Source organism: Excalfactoria chinensis, chromosome 2 (assembly GCF_039878825.1).
Source record: "Excalfactoria chinensis isolate bCotChi1 chromosome 2, bCotChi1.hap2, whole genome shotgun sequence".
NCBI classification, from domain to species: Eukaryota; Metazoa; Chordata; class Aves; order Galliformes; family Phasianidae; genus Excalfactoria; species Excalfactoria chinensis.
In genome coordinates, this window is record NC_092826.1 from 109,217,451 (window position 1) to 109,244,536 (window position 27,086).

The 27,086-nt window shown below is 35.0% G+C and overlaps 1 protein-coding gene across 4 annotated transcripts in view; it reads right to left on the reverse strand.

Annotated features, from left to right (window-relative positions):
- The window catches only part of TBC1D5 (TBC1 domain family member 5), a 293,172-nt gene that overhangs the window by 168,462 nt on the left and 97,624 nt on the right, over positions 1-27,086 (reverse strand). For all 4 annotated transcript variants that reach the window (XM_072328750.1, XM_072328747.1, XM_072328749.1 and 1 more), the window contains exon 4: positions 8,516-8,647. In XM_072328750.1, the coding sequence (XP_072184851.1) occupies positions 8,516-8,615 (100 nt within the window). In that variant the 5' untranslated portion in view covers positions 8,616-8,647. The remainder of the gene's footprint in view (positions 1-8,515; positions 8,648-27,086) is intronic.

Genomic DNA, 27,086 nt, shown 5'->3' on the forward strand with positions numbered 1-27,086 from the left:
CTTAAGCTTTAAATATTTAGAAACAAAACCCAGAACGAGTTCACTTATATAAAACAATTTATCATTAGCTCGTATACAGGCATCTGATACAACTCACTTCATATTCAGTATAATTTAAAATCATATAATCATAGAAACATTAAGTATGGAAAAGACCTCTACGATCACCAAGTCCAACCATCAACCCAAGCCCACCATGCCCACCAAACCATGTTGCTCAATGCTACATCTACACGGTAATATTGTTTTAGATTAGGTTGGTTTGCTATTTTGTTGACTGGAAAGAAATACAAATAAAAGTAGTAAATCTCTGAACATTCTTCGTACTCCCCCTGTTTTAGCCTTTATTTTTGTTTAGAGATAAGACAGTCTACAACTATCCTGTATACATATATATTTTTTCATTTACTTCATATCTGATGTGCAAAATGAAGATCAGGGCTTTAACAGTCATACGCACTCTTGCTTCTCAGCAGTCAAATCTTGAAACCAAATGCTTGAAATCCAGACAGTCCCAAAGTTAAGGAAATCCAAAATACTGAATCATGGGCTGAATTATTGCTTCACGTAAGCAATAAGGGCATTCAGGCTTGTTGCCTTTACTGTCATTTGGAACCCTGCCATTAATTTTAATAGGATCAGGATCAGGTCCCTGACTTTTTCTACATCAAAGAAAAATCTTTCACAGTCATTTTGTTATAAATAATTAAAGCTGATTAGTAATAATAAGGTACCTTAACTGAAAAGGTAAACAGTGGAGACATTTATTATCAAAGTAAGAAAAGAAAATTAAAATAACCTGCAACACTTTTTGTATGTGCAATTCATCAGGAAATGTTGTAAAAGAACAAAAACAAATGTTGGCTCATTCCAGAGGTTCTTTGTCATCATTAATGTATTCAGGTTTTCACAGCTGAATTGCTGTACTTTGAAAAGATTTTCATGAAAGGAAACTCAAATTCAACGTTTAAACAAAGCTGTCAGGTTACTGAGATCCGTATTTGTTTGTATGTCCAGAAAATGTTTTCTCCTTTTTAAAAAACCCTCCAGGTTAGAAGTATTATTCTTCCTTTGCTCTCAATTTGTAAACAAGAGAAAATATGCTTTTGTTAAGCAGCACATATTTATTTATTTGTTATTGTTAAGATGAAACCAGCAGTTAGAAATATCAGATCCAAAGCAGAGTTGAAAATATCTGGTAGGAATATTTTACTTCATTACTAGTTCTGTTCCTCAAATTGATACAAATGGCCTCCTTCTGTTTCTGTCTGTCTGCTTGCCTGATCAGTAGAGCTAATTGTCAGAGCTGGGGAGATCTCCTATATCTAAACAGAAGATATGCAGTTTGTAACCTGCTTAATTTGCCTTATGTCCTGGATGGCCCTCAGTATGTTGTTCATTAAAGTATCAGCTGTTTAGTTTGTAGCAGTGGCAACATAACCATAGGCCTATTTTTCTTTGTTAAAAGGCCAGATTGTCAATAAATAATACACATTTAACTTACTTTAAGTAGTACAAAATTATCTGGTATGACGGTATTTTATTCCTCTCCCCTTCCACACCTCTGAGTTCTGCATGTGCATGGAGGACAATGATGGGGGCATTCAAAGTGGATGAAGAAAAAAGCTTACAAGTTAATGAGAAGCCTATAATTGAAGCTTTGCAATATCATTTGGTGGTATCACTTAAAAAAAAAGCATGTCAAACTTTTCAGTTTTTAAAATAAGAAATTCCAGATTTTTACAAACATCCACAAATACAAAGGATAGGAAAGATTCTGTCCATGCTGACAGATTTCCATTATATAGAACAATCAATTTCTAACACAATCAAATCTGTGGTAACTCTTTCAAAATGTTTAAACATACATTTAATCTCAGGTGCAGGGGCATGTAACATCAGCTAGCTGCGTACAATTTACAAACAGCTTTGTAAATTACAGTCTTCTGTATGTAAGGACAGAAGGGAACACAAACATTTAATTATTATCCCGTACCAATCATGCTGGCCCCAGCTAGAATTCTGATTTACTAGCCTTTTATTACACACACACAAAGAAAATCAAGCTTGTACAGTTCAATTTTTTTTTTTTTTTTAAATTAAAAGAATTTGCCTTTTCCATATGTAAGAGATACAGCCGTTTAACATAATCTGATCACTGCATCAAACATTTAATATGTGAAGTGTTTACATATACTAGCCTTCATATCACGTTTTTACATCAAATCTGAGTAAAATATTCAAATAATGATTTCATTCTCACCATTGACTTCTGTATAATGAAGTAGTTTTCACATTAAATTTATAAAGTTTTTATTAAAAAAGATTCTCCTATATGAATGTCAAGAGATTACTCCAGTTAAAATGGATTTTTCTGCTTAGTATTTTAAGCTTCAACCAACATATCAGATTTAGTTAAAAAAAACTTTCATTCATCTTGCACCATTCATTTTTATAGCACATATATTATTTTATACATACAATAGGAAACAAGATGAGAGCCAGTTAGACGAGCTTTAAGCTGGATTTGGGAGAAGCTAGAAGAAACACTGAAACCAGCATTTCCCTAAATAAGGACATGAGGAGTTAAGAGAATGATGAGGCTGATAAGTAATTTATGCCAGAATTTGGGCAGACCTGCATCTGGAAAGAACTCAGAACTCCCAGCTGACGAGACTGAACAGAGGAGGATTTCCAGTGTTACTTGTGAGGTAGGTCATTCTGTACAAAGATGCCAAGGAGAACTTTCAAAGTGATCAGTTTAGATTTATTCTGCTTCTACAGACACGGACAACTGAAAGGTCTTTTCTTATATCTTTATAAACCACTGTACACTGGTTCCATACATGGTGCTTGTGCTGGTTATCTATGACACATGATAATCTCCAAACTGAAATTAATATAGCAGGCAACTCATGTGAAGTCATCAAAGTAGATATTTCTAGAGAGAAAAGTCAGGCCCTGGATCCTGGCAACCCACAGACACTACCACAGCTATGGGCACCTAAACCACGCTCTGCTCCCAGGCTCCTAAAACAGGCATTTACAGCAAAGCAATCAGTTTCAAGGGCTCATAGCTGACAACTTTCTTTCACTTATGCAAAGGCATGGCAGCACAGCAGCAATTCACGCCCAAGGTGAGCAGCAAACACATTTGCCACATTGTACACCAGGCTTGTTTCCAACCACTCTGGACCAACAGGCACTGAAAGAACTTCAGTTCAAGGACTTCTACTCTGATTTAGCTCAAGATGTAGTGTGTAGTTTCTTTGTCACTACAATCCTGTCGCTACTCAATTGAAAGCAAACTAAACAGCAGTTGTTATTAGTAAATTAATATTAAAATGCTTGTAATGTCAGCATATGGTGCTTGAAGACATAACAACCTTCCTGTTTTTATTCATCAAATACAAAGCAAACCAAAGAGAGTACTTTTCTCTCTAGCACACCTCCAACCTTCACACTTGTGCCTGTGATGGAGAAGCAGAGCCTGGGTGGAGAAGCCCGAACAGCTCTGAATGATGAGCTCTAGGAAAAGCCATGCTGTTGGGGTATGGTAAAGCCTCTTAAAAACAGCATGTGCCTCTCATTTGGCTCTCTGAAGGTGAACATTTACTTTGTTACTTCATTTCCCTTGGCTTTTGGCATGTTTTCTGTATAACATGACAAACATCAAGTTTCTCAAACTATGACGTAAGGTATAGCTCTATATAGCAACACTCTGTAGTGATCAAGGTAATGAGTTGTATACCAGAACAGCAGAATTCGTCATAAAGGAGAAATGGAAACTCACAGAATAAGGTCAAAATGGGAACATGAATGTTCTTCTACTATCTCACTGTTTTTTCATGACAGCCTTGAGAATCACGAGGGATGCAATGGTAAGTTTGAGGCGGGCAATTGATCTATTTCAACTGGAATATATATCAATCACACACATTAATAGTTATTTTTATCCTTCCAGCTATGCCATCCTTGTCTGTTCTCACCACCAGTTAAAGCTGTTAGACAAGAAATACACCCCCTGAATAGCAAATTCAGAGCACTCATACCCATTAAAGGTTTCCCCTTTTCTTCTACTAAGAACAAAGAGCACATTACATTTTTCTATCTGAAGTATGCTATTAAATAATAGCTTGTACACTAATTAAAGCAAATGTAATTGTGAGAACACACTGACATTGTTAAAGTAAATTACCCAATTCGTTAATAGTTTCAAGTGACCTTAATTGTATTAATTGTGATATTGAGCAAATTAAATTGAAGAGTATTAAACACATTGTTCCAGTCTGTCCTTAGAGGATCAACTTTCTCATTATATGAATGAAATGGGAATACTACCTACTACATTCCTCAAAACTTGTGTCAGAATGTGGAGAGTTCTATAACTTTGAGTAAAAATTTACTGCAGCTCAGAAACAGTTACCCTAATTAATCTGTTCAAAGGTAATATAAACCCGAAATGAACAAAGTATTTGTTAGATGTAGCACAGAGGGAGTAAGTAAAAGAGCAAAGTTTCTGAAATTCCCCTTCCTATATTCAGTGCTTACAGTGTCTGCTGAAGACAAAATAGATAAGATTCACCATAGTATTCTGATGAAGATGACAAAAATCATAAAAATAAAATTAATAAAATGAACAATACCATGGAAACTTTTTGAACATAAAAAGTATTAAGATAAAGCTAACTTATTATAGTCAAAAGTAAGGAAAAAAGGCATAGGTGCAAGCATGTAAACAATAGTACACCAAGATCCAAAAGTTATAAACCCAAATAAAACATTCCTAAAATTAGCAAAAATGCCATTTGAATTATGACTGCAAAAAAATGAGAATCCCACTCTCATAATTTTTGCTAGTTATTAAAAATGTAATTTAAAAGCAAACATGATTGCATATATGCAATGAACATGCATTTTTTATCTTGAAATAAAAAAAAAATAACAAAAACAACATTGACTAAATCAACCATCAGAATAAAACTGAAATAATGTATCCTCTTTTTCTCTAAATATTTAAGTATTGCAGGAGAATAAGAAAAATCTTGACTGTTAACTACAAACCTAGATTGTAGCCTATTATGACTTTGTATAATTGCAAACAAGCACATTCTCCTGATTCAGCATAATTCAACATTCAAAAAGCCACACTTGGACTGTTGAGAATTCCTTGATCTTTCTCTAAAGTTACCTCATCTATTGTATTCTAGTTTTATTTGTTCAGATAGACAACTATCTATCTGTCAATGTTGCACTTGCAACGTTAAATCTTCCTGCTGAACTACATCTTATTATTCACAGGGCACTTACCTAAAATCTCAAAAATACTTTGAATTTCTTGTTAGCCCCTTATGTGCTAACAGCTGTATCCTAAATAAAACACATTTTCTCTCTGTAACTTCACAGAAATTTTAATAAAAGCAAGAAGTACTGCTAGACTCAATAAACATCTTTCTGAAACGCCATCCTCGACAGCCTTCCATGCTGACAGTAAATGAATAAAACCTAATCTATGAATATTGTTTTCCAGCCAGTTATACTTGACAGTGATTCACAAATTTCCAAGGTTTCTTTTCTATGAGTTCGTAAGAGACAATTTCAACTGGACATTACATCTCCCGGTTCTACATCACATTTCAGTATCAGCTGCAAACACTGAAAACACAGCCCTTCACGTGCATTAGCAAATCAGACTAGCTCTATTATTATGTACTTATTTTCAGTGTACTTAACAGTGGTGTGCTTTATTACTTCATCCCAGTGAAGACTTATATAACTTTGTCTCCAAGGTAATCCTTTAAGCACTCAGCTCAGCTTCAAAAAAACCAAGCAACTAACATGTCCTGGTATTTCACAATATTATACAGAACATCCATCAGTTTTTCCTAACTAAAGCATTACAGAATCACAGAATCACAGAATTATAGGGGTTGGAAGGGACCTCTAGAGATCATCGAGTCCAACCCCCCTGCCAAAGCAGGCTCCCTACACCACGTCACACAGGTAGGCGTCCAGGCGGGTCTTGAATATCTCCAGAGAAGGAGACTCCACCACCTCCCTGGGCAGCCTGTTCCAGTGAACGTTAGTGTGCTTGCTTAAAAACATACTAGAATCCTTCACTCAAGCAACTTCAACTCTGAAAGGTCTTTTTTGTATTCAAGAAATGTCTGCATCTTCCCAGTCCTCACAGTATCCTATAGTATTTTTAAGTGGAACTTCACATTTTTCTTCAATGAGATGCGAATTCATGCAATTTTCAAATATGCTGCAGAGCTGCTGTTAGAAAACTGCATAGGCAGAAGGAAGAAAGGCTGTACATATACAACACAGTATGAATTAAGACAATTCTCCATCCATCTCCTAAGTATTAATTACTTTGTTTCAAGTTAGATACTTCAATTGCAAAACACTGATTACTTCCTTTTTCTGAACTTGTAACCAGGCCAGATGGACAAAAGTGACGCTATACTTTAATGCTCAAAGACGTAACATTGCCTAAATATATGTTTTATTTAAAATTAAACATTAAAACTTCAAATATTTAGTTTGGATATATAAAATTTCAAATTAAAATGCAGTACGTGTTTCACAGTAAAAAAAAATCACCACAAAACCGAAGATGAAATGGATGCTTTATATAAAATATTTACATAGATAGAACATCAAAAATGTATCATAGTTGGTAACCTTTATGACTTGGGGAACCATGTATTTACATATCTTTATCTTCGCATGTGCGTATGCGGTGTTGTGTATATATTTTTAACAGTTGACAGCTGTTTTAGAGCATACAGAGATGCCAAGCTGAATGAGGGTCTTGATTACTTCAAGATTAGCTATCTAAAGTTTCTATTCATTTTAAGTGTTGTTAGTGCGAAGAGTCATTAGTCACTTCCTTGTCTCATAGAACATCAGCATACATTTACATTGTTAATGAACATTTGGGGTAAATGAATTAATGGCACTTTTAAACATCAATTCAATACTAATAACTTTGTATGTCATAGAAATGTTAAGGTTGGGATAAAAACGAGAAACCTTTTCAGTCAAGGTAAGTAATTACTTCTCTGGGCACGGTAAAGGCTAAAATTAATTTCTGTGTTTTTTAACAAGATAAAAATCTTGATTTTCCTTGAAACGAAGTCGAGAGAATTTCCAATATTTTCAGGGAAAAAAATCAGAAGAAAAAGCTCATCTTCCTTGATTGGTGTAAACTAGAAGCTAACTATACTTCCTCGGGAAAATGGTTATTATTTTAGGTTATTGCAAAGGATTATTTTCAAGTATCTAGATATAGTTATAAAAATGCTTTTAGTTTATCAAACCAAAATGGCTTTATATTGTTAAGATGTCAAATGTAACAGAGGAGGAACACTGACCTGGAAAAGCTATTTCATTTAATCGTCAGATTTTACAATATTTTCCCCTAGATGTTCATTGTAACTTTTTGATACTGAAAAAGCTTTATAAAGCCATGAAGAAAAATCAAACAAAAAAATAACCCTCGAAGGAGCAATGAAGTTTTACCCATGTATTTTAAAGCAACACATCGGCTTCTTATAAACTGAAGCAGTAAAAATGACTAAACAAATCTTGACATAGCTTTCTTAATATGCACTAGTAAACAGAAGATTTATAGACAGATACACCCACAAAGAATGGGTGATGTGGGTGAGGGACTTAAGAAATGTGACAAAGTTGTTTCAACTCAGTAATTTAAAACACATTTTTTAGTTTGCCCTCCTGGCACATGTGTTCAATGACTGGAAAATTACAGGTAGTTAAGGTGCCATTGTGTATAACTGAGTACTTGAGGAATGTTTTCATGACAAGGATCTTGGCTTCTTGTTAAGCTTATCACTTCATACCAACTATGCTGTCACCACAAGCAGAAAAGACAAGCAATGCAAACATGCATTGCATTACACAAGTATTTTGCTCTCACTGTTCATTAGAGTCTTCTAAATACTGCATTTTATTAATTTACATTGAGTTACAAAGTAACTTCTACTGTTCAGTCTATTCATTCTACCCCAGCTTTCAGTACTTTTTAGAGTAAAAAAAGAGTCAAACAAGAAATATGAAAATCACCCTTTGTATTCTATAAACTCTTCCAAAATTACGCATTTCACTTTTCCACAGTTTAAATAAATAAATAGGGAAAAAAACCTTGGAATCAGAGCAATGTGAAAGAGCCCATCTTTCAAAAGTAACACAGAGCCATCCTTTATTTCAATATTCTTATGCTGAAATCAGTGCTTGGTTTATGACTGAAAAAAGATGACAGAGCATTAAACATTCGGCTATTGTTTCTGTCTGTAATTGAAAATTGACTTTTTGTGGTTTTCATTAGTGTCAGAGTGTTCTGCACAAAGTCCATGAACTGTTCTTTAAGTTTCCTTGCCAACTTCATTGAGAAAATTAAACAAATTATGACAGGTATAGCTATCGTGACATATTGTGTTTCTAGGTATAAAGTTAAAACAAAAAATCCCCACAGAAATACAAAACTCACCTTCCTCTGTTTTATTCAAGTAACTCTGCAAGGGATCAATGCCTACTTCTTGTTCCTCTGCTTGCAAAGGGTGACTGGTTTCAGATACAGAATGATACATATTGGCAATAATTTCCACTGAAGGATATTTATCTGGAGGAAAAGCAGAAACAAACATTTAGTGTTTCTTTAACTACTTTGCAATAACACAATTCGCTGAAATTCTTAAAAACCTTTCCTTACTTTCCAGGCAGAAATTCACCATTAGATTACAAATAGAAGAATAATGGCAATTCCCTTTAAATATTTTATTATTTTAAGTCCTAAAGAATTGCAACTGTACCTCTAAGTAATCACATGCAAATAAAATGCATGTATTGTTTTGAGGGACTGTGAGTTGAGGCAGGAGCCTCTCTCCTTCCTTTTCTAGCTTTCTCAACTCATCTTTCAGTCTCATTACAAAGAAAATTGATGCCAGGCCCTGGGGACAATGACGGTTGTAGAGCAAAGCTGAGGTAACAGCCATCATCACATCCTTCTGAATTCAGAACACCTCATCCTACAAAAAACATTTTTCTTTTAACCAAATTTATATGTTAGAAACCTTAGGTCAAATATGAGACAAGAGGCAGAGGAATGCAAACACATACAGAAAAGAATGAAAAGACATTTATTGGTATGTTTATTTCAGTTTAATCAAGATTTCTAATAGCTTTGTAGTAAGGTGTTGTTAAGGAAACATTTGAAGAAACTTAATCAGCTAATTAGTGGATAGTTATAAAGAAGTCATTCCCAAAATTAAGAACTAAAAGAGAGAAAGCAGGTCAATGAAAACCCAGCAAGTGGGTTATACAAGTTCAGCATCACAGGCTGAATAGAATACAAATCAATAACACACAAACCACCAAGAACAATGTTAGAAGCTCACATGAAATACATTTTAAGCTAATATTTGCTGCAATGAATAAGAGGATGCCAATAAAGAAAGAAGAAGCAGATGGTGTTATGGTCAGAGAGGTAAATAAGACAGAGAAATGACCTTTCCAGTGCATGATCACAATGCAGGAATACATTTTTGAAGACAGCATTTTGGTCAGTATATAGCAACTTATTAACAGCTTGAAAGAGATGGAGCTGACCTGCAACATGGATCTGTGGATGGCACTTGAGTTTTAAGTACCACTTCCTGTAGCTGCTTTGCTTACAGTATTTCTAACTCCAAGAAAATTATATTTAAGAAATATATAAGGAGGTATGTTCTTAATAGTTTCAGGATTGGTATATCACCAATTCAAAAATGACTTTAATTATGCTTCCCTATGGTTCTTATAATGCACTGACCATGTATGTTTAATGCCTCCAGTTTATTAACAATAAATATATGATCATCTCTTGCTACTTTTTAGCTAAAACAGATTATCTGATGCTACTTGGATGTGAGAGAAAGCAGGACTTCCTGTATTTGCAGTGGTACATATTTACAGCAAATTATTACAATCAAATAATCATGGCCTTAAAGAAAATGTACCACAAATACAGAAGGGCCTTTAACAAGTCTTTGGATGATCTCAAAAAACACGTTATGAATGCAAGTATACTTCACATGTTTTTTTTAATGTGATTTATTAACTATAATCACAGAAAATACATGAACAATAACTTGGAGAGAAGCATTTAAAAACTTTCTGGCCATTTAAGCAATATCTCAGCTTTTGCCTGAGATTAATAAATAAATAGAATTATAAATAAATAAATAGATAGATAAATAAAATTATTTATTTAAAGAAAAAATTGTAGAAAAATATGCTAACACTTTTCTCCTCTTGGAAATCTACTTGCTTCTCCTGTTGTCTTAGCTGTATCATCGTTGTTGCCTTTCTACTGCACAAGCCTGAAAGGCTGTTCTGCTAGAGTTTAACTTTTTGTTGTTACAGCCCATCACAGCGTATCTAAATAAGGCACAATGCTTTTCAGACTGAGAATCAGGCTCCAAATCCCATTATTAGCAGACACGACTTTAATACAAAATGTGCTTCAGACTTAGATTTTCTTATATCAGTACTACAATAAGAAATTGGTTCTGGTAAGTTTGTTCTCCTTTTTCTTCTCTTCTATTTCTACCTTCTCTCTCTCTCTCTCTCTCTCTTTTTTTAATACTCCCCAAATACCATGCCTTTACAACATGTACGAGCCATAATTTACAGACAGTTAAAGCAGTTTTAAAGCTAAAGAGATTTACTTCTGATACTCAAACGGTGATTTAATCAGTTACTTGTGTTTGTTTATGGATACATTTGATTAGTGTTTAAAAAAACTATCACTAACTATTAGCTTTAGTGATAGTCCAAGCAATTTCCTTTATAGTTCCATACCTAAGTTCTTTTCAGCTCTTCTAAGAAAGAACAAAGCAAACTATTAAATAATTATGATTACTCTTGGGATCTTACTCTGAGAAAGATTAATTCTTTACAGGTTTGTGGTTGATTTGTAATGGCCTATAACATATTGCTCATATTAAGTAAGATGTAAGTTAAAAGCATTTTCAATGTGAAACAATAAAAATGTTATTAAAATCCTCTGAAATTCAATTAGCTTACAAGACTTGATACTGCCTACCTAGACTCTCAGTCAAAGCTAACAGTGACTCTGTTATCTATTCCTACTAATTTTCTCCAAGCATGATAGGCTAAAAAAGACGAAGAGCAGGCAGGCACCCTTCCCAGCACTGGGAGTTCTACTACTATTCTTTAATATACATGGAAACATAATTAGGGCTGCATATGAAACATTTATCTTGTTTAGGGGAATGAAAGGAGACATGAACCCACCCAGGAGCCCAAGGCAGATAAGCATTGTGTTTGGCTCCTCTCTCTAAGCATAAGAGCAGAGACAGCCCTGCAGCACTTCTGGATGCAGCTAGCACATGGCCCAGAGCTCAGATGCTGCGAGGTGCCTCCACCGATTGCAGTGCCTCATGTCAACATCTCACTGACCAGCACACGTTGAATGAACCCAGTCTGGGTTTCAACAGTAGAAAAGGCACCTTACCTGTGACATGTCAGTGTGGGTTCACAACAGAGACAATAAAAAATCCCATGAAAACATAGAAATCTGCTGGATATAAAAAGGACTGTGGAAATACTATCTTATAATACTTTCCCACACGGTCTCCTCCACAGTCCATTGCATAGCATACAATATCTGCCTGATTCCATTAGGAAGAACTTTACTAACATTTACATCCACCTTGCTAACAACCTCCTTCTGCATAACAGAAATTAACTACCTGTTCTATTAATAATCTACTAGCTAGAATTACAAGACTAAGTCAAAAATCTTTGTCAGATTTGCTTCTATCTTAGCTGAAGTGTCAGTGGTGCACTTATCATCCGGACAGGAACTGGGAAAACATGGCAAAAACATGTATTACATAGAGATAGAAGAATATCACTATAGCCAGAAGAGTACAAAGCAGAGTCCTTTGTGATTTGATTATAATAAATGTTCATGTAATAAACTAATCATAATGTTTAGTCAGAAGTTGAAAGACTCATAACAAAACCAAACTTCATAGAGGTGTTTTGGTTTGTTCATTTGTTTTTTAAATTCCAATTCAAGTCTCCAAACCAGCTTCCTGTACAACATGAAAACAATCTTAGGAAAACTAACATTGTTGAGAGGATACAATGACTGGTCGGCAGGCTTACCTGAACTAAGTTCTCATTCCTGAGAACTTGCCTCACTTGTATTTTCTGTCACTCTCTTATCCCCAAACAATTAAGCAAAAAAGTAAAAACTTTAATGCATGAAGAAAGGAAACAAATCAGTGTTCTGTCTCAGAGGAAGAAACGAGGCACTGCATATGCTAAGGGTGAAAATCAGTATATAAGGGTATATATCAGTACCAGCAGTGTTACTGGAATATGACATTTCTGAAAACTACTGGAGTGTAGCAAAGTATTTAAATAATACTTTGTATTCATTCTATTAGACTGTATCATCTACTTTCTTCAAATTATGTTTGGGTCTTTATTTCATGCCATATAGCAAAGTTTACCATTTTAATTACTTAAATTGATGACAAGTAGAGGAAATACTTGTTTAGCTAAGTGATAAATTAGCTGCCCTATGAAGTCAAATTGATTAAAATGACCCGTCTAAAAGCAAGTGTCTGATGTCGTAATGGTCTTGTGCACGTTTTGTTGAGTTTGACAGCATCATGTTATGAGGGTTCATAATTCTGCCCCTCATTTGCAGCTTATGAAGTAATCAAGCATGTCAGCACACTGAAGTGAGGACAGAATACAAAAAAACCCATACTTCAGTAGATATGAAATGAAATATTAGGAGGATAAACATGATTGTATGTATTTAAAGCAATGAAGTGTAGATGACTTGCAAATAATCCTGAACCCCATGTTTGCTTTCAGTTGAAGGTTGAGGAGAGGGCGCTGAGCATCCATGGAGCAGCAATTCTGCTCTCCCTCATCTGAGCCCACCTCTCACAGAATATATGACCCTTTACTGCCACCACCTCTGTTTATATACAGAAGACCTGCTGCCTGGGTTAAAACCAGCTGGGATGAAACCCAGCAGGGATGCTACTCAGTCACTTCCACAGGTTGTTAACAGTTTGAGGAAACATGTTTCAGGAGGAACATTTACTAACTCTGAAGAAAAATGAACAACTTGACAAACTTTGACTAGCATAAAGCAAGTTTGTTTTCTTTTATAAAATGTATCAGATTATGTATCATTAAAATAGAATGATGCAAACATATAAATGGACTGACATGGTAAAGCTGATTAACATTACCATCAGCTGGGATCCGGAACAAAACAAACATGATCACTGCACTGATGGACAGGTTAACAGCCAGAGAGTCTGAAGATCATGAAATGCAATTAATTTTGTCCCATTTAATAACATTTCCTGCATTTTAGCTTCTGCCTGTCTGATCTTTAATACAAAAACAGAGTTACATTGGACTTTAAATAAGTTAATTAAGTATTAAAATCAATCATGTGAAAGTCTTAATATTTAATATTGTTAGATTGTATATCAAAGTGGTTTTATTATTTATTTACTCTGAACCTTTCCAGAATACTTCATGTGGCAACAGGGGGTCTGTATCTCACAAGATAAATGCATTTACAATGCCAAATAAATTATATATAAAAGCATTTGTCTTAATACATGTCATTCAATATTAAATATCACCCATTGGTACCACCCTGAAACCCTAATCCATTTTTACCAACCGCACATTTGTATTATTCAAATGTTGTCTATTAAACAGTTGTCTCAAGAGCCACAGTAAAGGAATACATACCTAAGAACAATTATCATAGGAGCTTTAAAGCACTGTCTACAGATTTAACCCTACAACTTTCATGTCTTAACAGTACTTAAACATGCAAAGTATAAATTCAGCAGTGAATTAAAATGTCACAGATAAGAAACAGTATAAATAGCTGGGGATCATGACAGCGTATTCTCTTGGTAATTCACATGATAGTTAAAAGCTTTTTTTATGCTACGAGTTAAAATATAAAATGCAAAGCAAACCCACAATGCTATCATAAGTAAGTTATATTCTCTTAATTTAGTAGACATGGAATCATCAACGTATTTGCTACAAGAAGGGAACAAGCTCATGCAGTTGGTAGCTTATGGTTTTCTTGAGGCTATGTGAGGCTGCAAGATACGCTAGTTTAATTCAGGAAGAAACCGGGTAAATAAAGCAGAGAGGATTGAAAAACTTATGTACTGTTTACCACTGTACTCAATAAACATATCCCCCTACCAGCCTTGTCAACAATGCTCTAACGATACAAACATTTGACATTTACTGCTTTCTCTTCTGCATTGAAAATGATGACAAGCAAAGTACAAAAAGTATCATGTTAAGTTCCCAGTGCTACAGTTCAGTAGGTTTGGTACTATGAACCTCAACAGAGGAAATAAAAAGAGGAGAGGGAGAGGGAGGAGGAGAGGAGAGAGAGGCCGATCTTTTTAGCATAGATGAAGTCTGTTTACTAACGACAGTAATTTGGGGAATAAACAAGAGGAGCTGATAATCTTTACATGTGATCAAGTTTATAACTTAATTGGCATAACAAGTAAGATTTCATGAAATAAATCATTACTAGAATAGTAATAAAGAGCAGAAATATTTGCTTAGAAGGAATATACCGGTCAAATGAGTGAGAGCAGTGCCTTGTAAACAGACATCTATATTTACCTGGAAACCAAGAATACAGAATAAGGTTGAAAATAGAGATAATAAAAGAAGGAAGACCATAACACTGTAGAAGACTTAATGGAAATGGATACTGGCTGGACAATGTCTTGAATAAGCTGATGAACGAGAACTTGTATTTCACTTGTTTCTCTTTTGAGGAAGGAGCTGGAAAAGCAGGAAGGTAGGTCACTGTATTAAAATGAACTGGCCTCTAAGCCACAAGTAGAAATGAACTCAACAAAATGAAAATTTCTAGTGGAAGTGATCTTGGAAGCACAAAGCTTATGATTCTTAGGAAAGAGGCAAAAAAAAACAAAACATGGTAATAAGAGGAGTAAGATTTCAACAAAGCAAACTTCAAAAAATTAATTTTTTTTAGGAAAGAAACAAAGCCAAGGGAAGACAGAAACTCAGAAAACTTGTCCAACTCTTTAAGAGAGCTCTCTTATATTATATGTAGTCTATCCTAATGCACAAGAAGGATAGAAGATGGAATTACATGAATTTAGACAAATCACGAGCGACCCAAAGCTTGAGCAGAAAGCACTCAAAGTAAAAAGATCAAATAATACAGGTTGCGCATACAGAAGCACAAACTCATACAGACAAATGAGAAAGAAAATGAATAAGGAACACAAGGAACAAGAACTAAACATTCTTCACTTATCATGTAAATATACACATACACACAGTTTAATTGGAAGAAGAAAACAATGAAAAGATTTGATCTCTTATTTAAAGGAAAGGGAGATTTATGAAAGATGGAAAGGTGGGTGAAGTGGTTTATGCTTTACTCTTTGCTAAATGATCCCATCGCAAATCAGATTACTGACACAGCATCATTTAAAATATACATGGACTAGCTGAAAGAAAGATCAGAGACAAGGTAAATTAGCTCTTTTCAAATAATCAGATACAATTCAACTTAAAGTAATTTCATATAGCAGTTTTGACTAAATGGATACCGCCTTCAAAATGTGTAGTTTAACTGACTATTGGTGCCACCTTCCCTCTACAGGCATAAGTATCTGCATGGAAACAGGTCAGTTGATTGCACTGAGTCAATGCTATCCTACCAGAAGTTTAACCAGAATTTTACCAGGAGTAATGAAGGCCTTGCCCTTAGCACAAAGGAAGTGATCCTGAGAGGAAAAGGCTAAGAACAAGTGGATTACAATGTGAGAAAAAGAGAGTCAACAATATCATATTACTTTGAAGAAAAAAAAAAAAAAAAAAAAGATAAAAATGAGATGTAGCTTTATTTACAGGTATATGAAGTAAATCACCCATCATGTGAAGCTGGTAAGATCTAAGCTGCAGGAAAGTATCCATCTTTATATGGAAAGCCTAGGAGAGTTGACATCTGGCTGGTACAGACAGAAAGGAACAACCAGACTAGTAGGAATCTAGAAAATACTACCTATGGCATGATTGAAAAATCAAAATGTATTTCATTAGTGGAAGAAAGAATGAAATGAAGGAAAAGAAATACATGAGACTTCAGATCTTTACATTATCTAACTATGAAGCTACTCCCTCCTCTTAGAGTAATCTAGAAGTGCTGAGAACCCTATTCATATTAAAATAAATCATAAGAAATTGGTAAACGATTAAACCAAACAATCTGCTTGTTTATTCTATTTTAGTATGCATTTTTTTTACCTCATTACAAACAAATTCAATATAATTGAAATTAAAGCACTGTCCTTCAAACACAGTTAAGATGTTAAAGTAGTTTACTGTTGTTTACAGTATGGAAATAACTGCTTTTAACTATTTAAGAGTTTTACTGTCAGAAACACACAGACACCATGCTATGCTACATACTTTATGTTTTAGTAATACATATGTAACTCAAAGGGCCAAAAAATGTCAAGGCTGAAAGAAATCATCTAAACAGTGAGCCGGAAAAAATGGCAGCTTAGCCCGCAGTCTTACCCGAAATGATAGTAACTAGCTTAGACACTAAAAGTGTATTCAATGAAGTAAGTTTCTAGGATATCACAGCTTTAGAGTACTAAGCAATTAATCTAGGATTCAGCCTTTATTCTTTCACTATTTTTAGAAATCTGTTTCCTACAGGGGCTGACAATTTTTATAGAAACACCAGTGTGTTCATGCACGCACGGAGGCATTTACATCAAATATTTCTCTTCTAGATATGCAGATACTAAAGCAGGGTGGCCTCACACTGAGGTACAGAGAAAGTTAGTGTACGCTCCACTAGCTAAGGAAAACTGACAAAATTTCACAGCCACTTTCAAAGGAGTAAAAAGAACCAGAATTTGTTTTGTGTCTTACAATGAAGTCAGTAATGTGAAGAACCACGAGCCATGTTCACGTATACAATTCAGTCTCTGTGATTGAATGCAAATAGGCACAGCTGCAGAGGAAAGCTGGGTGGAAGTGGAAAGCCAAGACACGGTGCTGACATCTAATTCATTTCACACAGCAATCCCTAAGTAAAGCAAAACAAAATAAAATACTTGAAAAGCAGATAACCCCTAAGACTTGGAAACACAAGGTACAGATGAACCGTGCTAACCATGCTGGCAGTTGAATGCATGAAAGCACTCTGTACCAAGGTATTACTCCTGCTGTGATTAACATTTCACTTGTTTTAGTATTAATGTACTACTGTGTTCCATGCTACTAAGATGATGACAAGGCATGTTCTTCTTCCTTTTTCAGACAGAGAACTTTGGTGCTGCATTTCTTCTGTTTCTGCTGTTCAGTAACTCACAGTACCAATTCCTGTCAGGGTTAGTAATATTATAACTGGCAGAAAATTACAGTGCAATACCCTTCCTTGATCTCCTAATACAGCATTATCAGTTACAACTCATTTTCCTATCCCCTCCCTCTCTCTTATATTCCATTCAATCTTCTGAGCAGTTGGATGATATGTTCCATGCTTTTCTGTAGATGCACATCAAGCTGTCAAGGGAACAAGTGGTATTGCTCAAGTCTTCAGACACAAAGGAGCTAGGCAGACATGGCTGCTGTAGCATGATTTCTATAATGCACTGTTACTTGGATGCATTTGTTCCCCCTAAAATATTTTCTGTGAAGTCTTTGCTCATTGCCAGAGCACATAAAACACATGCACAGAAGTCACCAGTGCAAGCAGCATGGTGCATCGAACACACATTAGCAGAAGTGGCTCAAAACCTGAATCAGATGCAGGTCTTAAGCAGCAAATAGGCAAGCAGTCTTTGCAAGTTTATAGAGAAACAAAAGTCTGGATCTATGAAGAAATATTTAATTCTGCAGAATGTTAGAAACATACCCTACAATTCACAGCACAAATAAAAACTAATTCAGAAATAAAGTCTAAAGGGGACAGTATTAATAAAACCAAGGTGCAAGTTTATTAGTTAAAGGGCTTTTTGGTTTGGGAGTAAATTTGTTTCATCAGAAACAGCTGGCACCATGATGTTCTATTCTCTTTACACTAAATCCCAGGGTTACTTTGCCTTAGAAGTGGGTCAAGCACACACCATGCAGTAAGAAGCAGAAGCCTTACTTCACACAACACTCTTAGCCAACACCTGACTATCAGGATAAGACCTTAGATGAGACCACAGGTATTAGGAGGCTAAGGGTTGCCTTGAGAATTGTGTATGTTCTGCCCTGGAGAAGCAGAGCAAAACCACAGACAGAATTTTTCAAAGCTTCTTGATTTTTAATAGGTGATACAATAGATTGATGACTCCTAAACATGGTAAGCTTAGTTGAGAGGTCTCTCTAATTCACCACTCGCTATGACATGACTGAATCTCCCTCTTTTGTCTGTATATCATTACTTGTATGTAACAAGCAAAAACGAAATGGAATCCCCAAGAAACTGAGATCAGATTTGCAGAATTGTACTGGAACAACAGCTGTCATTAGACTTTTCAGAAAGCTTACAACACCTTTAAGGCTAAGCTTTTAAGCCAATTTTATTAAAAGAATATAACAGATGTAAACAAGATATGGTTAGATGCCTCCTTGATTAAATTTTTCCCTTTGTTTTTAGAAAGCCTTTGAAGATAGTAGTTCATCTAACGGAAAGAGAAGAAAACTATGACGTTTTAATAATGTTTAATGTATAAATTGTGCAAAAATAACAGCCATTAACACTGACCATTCCTCTGGACAAAACAGTTGTTTTCACATAATTTTCAGTTCTTTTAGTTTTGGGTTTGTTTGTTTCATTGTTTGGTCTTCTGACAAATCTTAATTTCTTTTTCTCAAAATGTAAGAAATGTCAATTAACTATATATATATATATATATATATATACATATATACATACTTTTTTTTTTTTTTTTTTTTTTTTTTTTCCTTCACATTTATTATGCTACTGCAAACTTGCATACTTAAGACTGGTAACAAGGAACTGGTCACATGCAAAAATCTAGAAAGACGTACTTTTTGCTATGTGGTTGCATTTGTATCGATAGCTTAGATGTTGCGAAAGAAAATGGTAAATGACTTTCAGTTTTAGCAGCTACAGTTTATAAGTGGAGCACTAAATACAAGAAACCTAGGCAACTTTAACAGTATTTGCTAACTTTTGTCAGAGTTTCATCAGAAATAAGAGCCACAACATAAAATATAACTCAAATAATACAGAAAGAGACTACTACTCCCTCACTATGCTACTCCATCTCATCTTTCTCTCCCCAAAGAAGTAAGGCTTTCCTTATCCATTCAGATATGTAAATAATACAATATTTTCAACAAAGTTTTCTGAAAAAATGCCAGATTTAGTTGATTTATTTATTTAAATCCAGCAAGAATGGTCAAGAGAGACGTGCAGGAAAAGAATGAAGGTTTTGGTTTTGGTTGGTTCCTACTTTTGCCATTGAAATACTATGTATTTGCCAAACTCCTTGGTTCAAACACAAAATACTTCAGCGAACACTCATTTTATCAATGGTCTTAAAGACATATGAAATAACTACACTGGTTTTCACCTCCATGTAGTCCCTGTGCAAAGTGACATAGAAATACTTCTGAGATTTTAGGACAGCAATTATTTAACTTAGGACCAGTTTTCCTAATTAAAGGCATGCAGTCTGTCATTTCTGTCTCACAACTTACACCCATATGACACTTCTGTACAACTTAAAGTCAGTTTAATCATTTTGATTCTATTTATATTTAGCTAGTCCCTCATGAAAGAGCCCAGAACTCTAGCCTAACCTAGGTCCTTTGTATGCCATATGTATATGCAATCTATTACATCAATCAAAAGAGCTCACAGTTCACACGATATATACACAAATAAATGTACTTTGCCTAGAGGTCAAAATAATTTCTGTAAGAGCACAGTATATTTCCTTGTTTTTAGCTACCTCCCACAGCCATGAAGTATAAAAATTTAACAAGCTGTAGAGCAACAAATTGAACACCATAGATCGAGTTTCTTTAGTGTCATGCAAGGAATGCTATAATTATAATCAAGAATACTCTTCAACTTTTAACTGTTTTTACTCTTTATTCTTTCTATATTGAGGCACTTGGTGGCTTATGCCAGCTTTATTAGGAGATGAGAAGGAAAGGTGAAAAATATAATAAATTCAGCTACTCTGAGATCACATATGTAGGAACTAAGTTGTCAATTTTGGCTTTCTAAGATAGAAATAAGAAAAAAGACGTAGACACTATCTCAGCTTTTGCAACCACATAATATAGTCTGGGGGATCACCATGACAGTGGATAAATTAGAATTTCACTACCATGAAGTCTGAATTGTTTCTTAACAAGATATGAATCAGTGTTGTTCTGATTTGACAGAACTATGAGACTTTAAAAACTGTACTTTCAATACATTAAGTACAATAGCTAGGAATTTTCAAAAAATGCTCAGAAATAAGGTAGGTTGAAATGTATATATATAACTACATTAGTCTCACAAAGAGAAAGCTGGAACAAAAATGTACTGAAAAAGGCAGGAATACTCATCTACATAAGGCAGTAAAAAATAAATTGCTGAAAAATCAGTCTTCCACTGTAGCGCTTATTTCTGGACAAAAATCGGCTTCCTTTTGTATATATTGGACAATATTAAACATATGAGCTCTATTATTTAGTCTTATTTCTCAAATTTAACAAAATAAACATTGATCGCTGAAATAAAAGGCAAAGGAATACATTATATGAATGACTATTCAATTAAGAGACTGTAATTTCACTGTGGTAAACATAGTTTGTGAACTTGTTATGAAAGACTACAGACCAAATTCTGGCCTCTTCAAAACTCCCATTGATTTTATTAGGATAGATAGGTATTCTCAGTGCTCTCATGTAAATGTACAATTCACAAGAAGTTTTCACCTTGAGACTTTGTTTGCTCATCTGATTCAACCTCGTAATTATTTTAATTCTGTTTGTTAGGCAATAAGCAGGATTACTTTTAAGAACTCTTCTGCATTGTAGCACCATGTATATTTCTGGTAAGCAATTTAAATATACTCTATGTTACCATGACTTTGGTATTCTATTAGAATTACAGCATGCTTTGGGTTGGAAGGGACCTTAAAGCCCTATTAGTTTCAATCCTCTGCCATGGGCAGGGCTGCCATCCACCAGGACAGAGCTTCCCAGGGCCCATTCAATCTGGCACTGAAATCCTCCAGCGATGGGGCATCCACAGCTTCTCTGGGCAGCTGTGCCAGTGTCTCTTTGACCTCTGAGTAAAGAACTTCTTTCTAACATCTGATCTAAATCTCCTTGATAATGGAGTTCCTCTACAGCTTTCCTGTAGGTCCAATTTAGGTACTGGACAGTGAGATCTCCCCAGAACATTCTCTTCTCCAGACTGAACAAGCCCTGATCCCTCAGCCTGTCCTCACAGGAGAGGTGCTTCAGCCCTCTGATTGTACTTGTGGACCCCTGGATTCCTAGCAAAGCACAGTTCTGCACTCATCCACCTTATCTTCATCTCTGAAAAATAATTAATACATTCCGGATGCTGCGTAATGACTTTCTGAAATAAACAAATTAAAATATATGAAAGGCCTTCACAAAGCAACATGGAGGAACGTTAATTTTACAAAAAGGAAATCCATAGCTGTGACAATTCAAACAACCCTAATCTCAATTTTCTTGAGCATACAGATGTATGCGACATAGAAGTAAGATCTCAGCTCCCTTTACAAGAAAACAGAATTTGAGTTTTATGTCTAAATGTCAGCCTTTACTATTATAAAATTATACAGAGTAAGGAGGAAACAGGGCTGATAGCGCATATAAATACGACCATGTATTAGGCTGCATTTAATTACCAGTTCAAACAACAACCTGATCTAACCTTTGACAAGTAAAATAAATGTTCTGAATAATTTAACCAAAGCAAACATTTGCTGTTAAATGCTGGCTAATTATAGTAAGAGATGTACAGAGAGGAGGAAAAAAATCAAAAGAGATGGTAATTTATACAATTCTCCTGCAATTGCTACAGCTACTCCTTTAAACCTTTGAATATTTGCTATACAGGACATCTATTAAGTATGTACTTTGGGAAATATTTGTCTGTGTTTAAAAGAAGAAGCACTGTCTTAGAATAACTAACATTGATTTATAAGCATCAAAGAAATGGTCCAAATACACAAAGTAAGGTAACACAAATTTCAAGAATATCTTCCTTTTCTACTGGTGGCTTTCTGACATGAAATGTCTCAGTTCGTAATGACCTGTATTGCACAGTGAGATAAAAAAGGCTAGAGTAAGGATTAGGCTGTTCAAGAGTGTCAGTGCAAAATCACGAAGTCTCACAATAGAATAGGGGAATACAGTTGAGTCTTGTCCAGTGCGCTTCTGAAAACAGGAGTAACTGATTCTTTTACATTCTTTCTTTACATAAATGCCACGTCAACAGTTAAATGATGTAAATAATGCAGAGAGATTCTTTAAAAACATTTTCCCACAAAACTATGCAATGATTAAATAAGTTCACTGCTATTACTTCTTCAGATAGACTATCTGTAACTAGATATCTGTATCTATGTGAAATATTGAGCTTTCAAAGGAAGTTAACAATCTCAGAAAAATAAATATATATGACAAGGACAAATACTTGAAGTCAGCATGCTTCCCGTATCAGAAGAGCAATAACTATGAAACTGAAACCCCTAGCAAAAAAAGGTGTTCTCTTTCTGCAGCATATATGATTTCTACTTGCAGGCTATTTTTTGAAGAATTGAATGGTTTTTGCTATCTTTGGGCTAAGAGTTTCACTTGTTAATGCAGCGAAGAGTTAGTAGCAGCATCAGCTCTCTCTCTATTGTACAATAACTATGGTAAAAAAAAGCAGAAGACCATGAAAATTTCACGGACAAGCAATGTATGGTAACAAAAGAAGCCTATAAATCCCTAATCTTGAATATATATTAATATTTGAAGGCTTTATACAATCTACAAAGTACAAAGTGAAAACCATTAAAAATATTAAAACTGACTGTAAGTATGCTCCTCTCTTTTCCCAAAAGTAATTTGTGTGCAGATAAGTTCTGGCCACAAGTTTCCAAGACAAACATATTATCTTTAAGTTACCTTTTATATTTTCATAAATATTTAAACTCTCCCTGAAATTTTAAATATGTTTATAGAGACAAGACTGCTAACACTCTTAGTCCGTTATAATGAAAAAGTATGAATTAAACTATTTCTTACACACTGTAAGAGAAACAATTTCCAAAAGAAAAAGACATAACAAATTCACAAAAATATTACAATAGATTGCTTACTTGAGAATGAGGCAGGTGGGTTCAAGAAGTTGAACTGGATTTTCTAACTTACAGTGTAAACTCAGTACTGGAAAACTGAATTTGAAGGTCATTACTATTCTTGCTCCATAGCTCAAGATAAAGTCTTTAATAAAGAAGCAAAGAATTTGACAAGATCCATGCCTGAAACTCTACAGGAATTCAAGTACAAAACCACTTTTACACAGTATCCACTACTCTTTACCAAAATGCACTGTTTTTGATTATGCTGAGGTGTCCCTAAAAACACAATTAGTTGTATTTGGACAGGACAGAGGAAAATCTTAGGTCATTGATGGTAAATGGAATGAACCAACTCTTCACAGATATTATCCTGCACCTAAAACTGGAATAGATCTTCTCTAAAGTTGTTATGCTCTTTGTATTCTGCACTTGAACTGTTTTTCAGGTTCAGTAAACTAAAGTAACAGGAGATACATTTCTCCCAGGAGAACTAAAAGATCATCAAGAAATAAAGATGGCTACTCAATTCTACAATATTAACTTCCCCAAGAGCCTTATGTTTTATACAAACAATAAAACAAACAAAACTAGCCCAAGTTGTGAGTGCTGGTGTGAAGACCGCTTCTTAATTGGAAGGGTAGGACCCACACTTCCCAAGTATTCTGCACTTTAAGTGCAACATCAAATATCTAGACAAGAAATTAACACAGTATTTAATAATTCAATAATTTGATCTGATAGAGACCTTGAAGGAAACCAGTGTTTATCAGATAAATAATGAGTGAATCACCAGAATAACCAAAGTCCAAAACTGAATGCTAGCATACTAAAAATAATATCATCATCATAAACTCAAGGAATATTTACTGTTCCTGAATAACATCTTACATAACAATCTGATACAGCAGGTGGTGTACCTTGAAGAGTGATTATAACCACATAATTTACGTACATATGTAGGCATAAACCAGCTAGCATCTTTGCCCAGTTGCCCACCTGGTGGACAATTTATCTAAGTCCCAAGGGTATATCCATCCAGACCTCAAAGAAGAGAAATGTGATAATGTTGAAATTAGCCAAGACTTTTTCCTGACTTTGAGTATCAAATTTTATCATTATCACTATCAGTGTTAAAAACTACAGTTAGATTCACATTATTGTGTAACACTTCACAGAGAAATCAGAATTAGTAACAAAAGAAAATGTAGAACGGATAAAATTAACATATTTCACAGCAGGATTATACTATTGTGGTAATTTCCTTTTGAACTAATCCAATATTTCACCCTGGTCAGTCTGTTACCATAACAAACAATTAGTTTTGTCTGTTCTGATAGTTTATATTGCATAGTTTATATTGCATATTATATGCATATTTTAGATTTGCAAGTACTTGTAAGGTCTTTCTGAAGAGCATTCACTTTTTTTATTGAATGGCTTTGTGACATGAATTAGCCTCCTCAAGAGATCTAAACTGAGAACAATTAATTCATTTTGCAATGGATGCTCAGAAAATAATGTCTCCTATTTCATTATGTCAGCTGAGGAACAGTCTGGCAAAATGGAAGCTGACACGGGAGTGTGAATGAAGCAAAGGTGTCACTGAATTCCTCCATGTAGAAAAAAATGGTACCATCTGACACCACTGATGCTTGCTGAACATTTGTGGAGACCAAACAGTGGATGTGAACACAGCTAGGTGGTGGATAGTGAGTGGCAAAAGTGGGTCATGTTCACCTACAGCAAAAGCAGGCTCTTGTCCAACAGTGGTGAAAATGCATCGCTAACGGTGATGTCTAAATTGAAAAGTATTTCTTTGTAGGTAAGAATTTGTTCTACTACAGAGTTTTATAGTGCTCTTTGTATCTATTGCAGTTTCCTTGGAAATAAATAGGAGGAATTACTTTTGGAGTGACCTACATGTATGATTGGCTTGACTTAAATGAGAAATGATAGGCTAGTTCCAACAGAGTTCAGTGTTCAGCCACTGTTGTTCTCTATATGGTTGGGTTTAATAATCACAGTGTTGCCTTGATAATCTGTAGCTAAAGAATACTGAAATAAGGAGATGAGAAAATACTGCTCGTATTAATAGGAGATTCTTCTATTTATTTATTTATTTATTTATTTATTTATTTTAATTTAAATGCAGACCCACATAAACTGCAAGCAGAGTATTTACAACGAACATCTAAGAACACTGACACTGGTTTAAACTAAAATTAATTTATATCACTCAAATCCGGAAAAACATAATTTCAAGCCTTGATCTTATTAGGATACTTAATGTAATCTTATTAGAATGTGAGCTTCTATATATCAAAGTGTTTTATATATTGCAAATATATTTTAAAGAGCTCCAATAAACATTACTGAACAATTCACTACTGATCTCCAAGCCCAGTTTCACAGGGGGCGATTACTGGGTCTGTAATTAACACAGTAGGAGTGGCAATGACTTTGCCCTGACTAAACTCCTGCTGCTCTCTAGAACCAAGTCATATGGCAGCTAGTTAAATCTCCAGGACTTTCTCATCTCATAGCTGCCCAAGGTTTAGCACAGAGCAGCACATTTTCCAAAAGGACAAAGTACCTACAGATTCAGCGGAAGCAAATACGGATCATACATGCTTAAAATTTCAGAGAATCAGGCCTGGTGCCATATACAAGGAAAGTGCTGCCAGAAATGTCACTCAGAATCCACGCCTGCCACTCTACAGAGTTTCGTATACGCTTAATGATGGCTAGCAAGTACAGAGAGCAGATCTAGCTAAAGAAAAACAACAGAAAGCCAGGCAGCAGGAAAGCGATGAGCACTGTGCCTGCACTTCTACCCCCTGGCACAGAAAAAGTAAAATGGTGAGGAAACTGGCAAGACTGATGCAAAAAATGTAAATGTTTCTAAGCACTATAGAAGACCTTAAGAGATACAGTTTTTAATCTCATTTGAAACAGTTTCAATACTCCAACATTAAAGTATGCACATATATATTAATGAAGCAGACATGTTAATCCCCCCGATGTCGATGTCTATGAAGCATCTTAGCTCTTACTTCCTTCACCCTCGGTCGTGTGTAAGTAACATGCTGTGGCAACATATGAATAGTTTATAGCTCCGGCAATGAATGAATGAATGAACAGCGACCTAAACTCGAGCAGCAATTAAGGTTTCCATTTCTTTACCCATCAGCTATTGCATATACTCACAGCAAACAAGTGTGTTTTTCTGACATGCACACTTGTCTGTTAATAAGTTAAAGGACTATTCCAGTCCAGAGACTTTCTATTTTTCCCCTACACGCTTCGTTTCTTGCTACATGCATTGGAGTTTTCCTCTGATAGAGATGCTGATGACAAGCCAACAAAATGGAGGTGATAGCTGACAGGGATTAAGGTAAAGAATACTGCAGTACTTTGCAGCAGCACAAACTGTCATTGCTTCCTTACATAGGCTTTCTCAAAGTGCATTGAGAGGTTTAAGCTAGTGCCTTCCAATTGATTGTAGTACACCACTATACATTCCTTGCAGCACATTCATGGACTACAAGCATCAGTAGCCAGAAGAATTCCAACATTTCAAAGTGCAATAGGAATGCAATAATTGAGGTTTGTTTTGGTTTGGTTTCC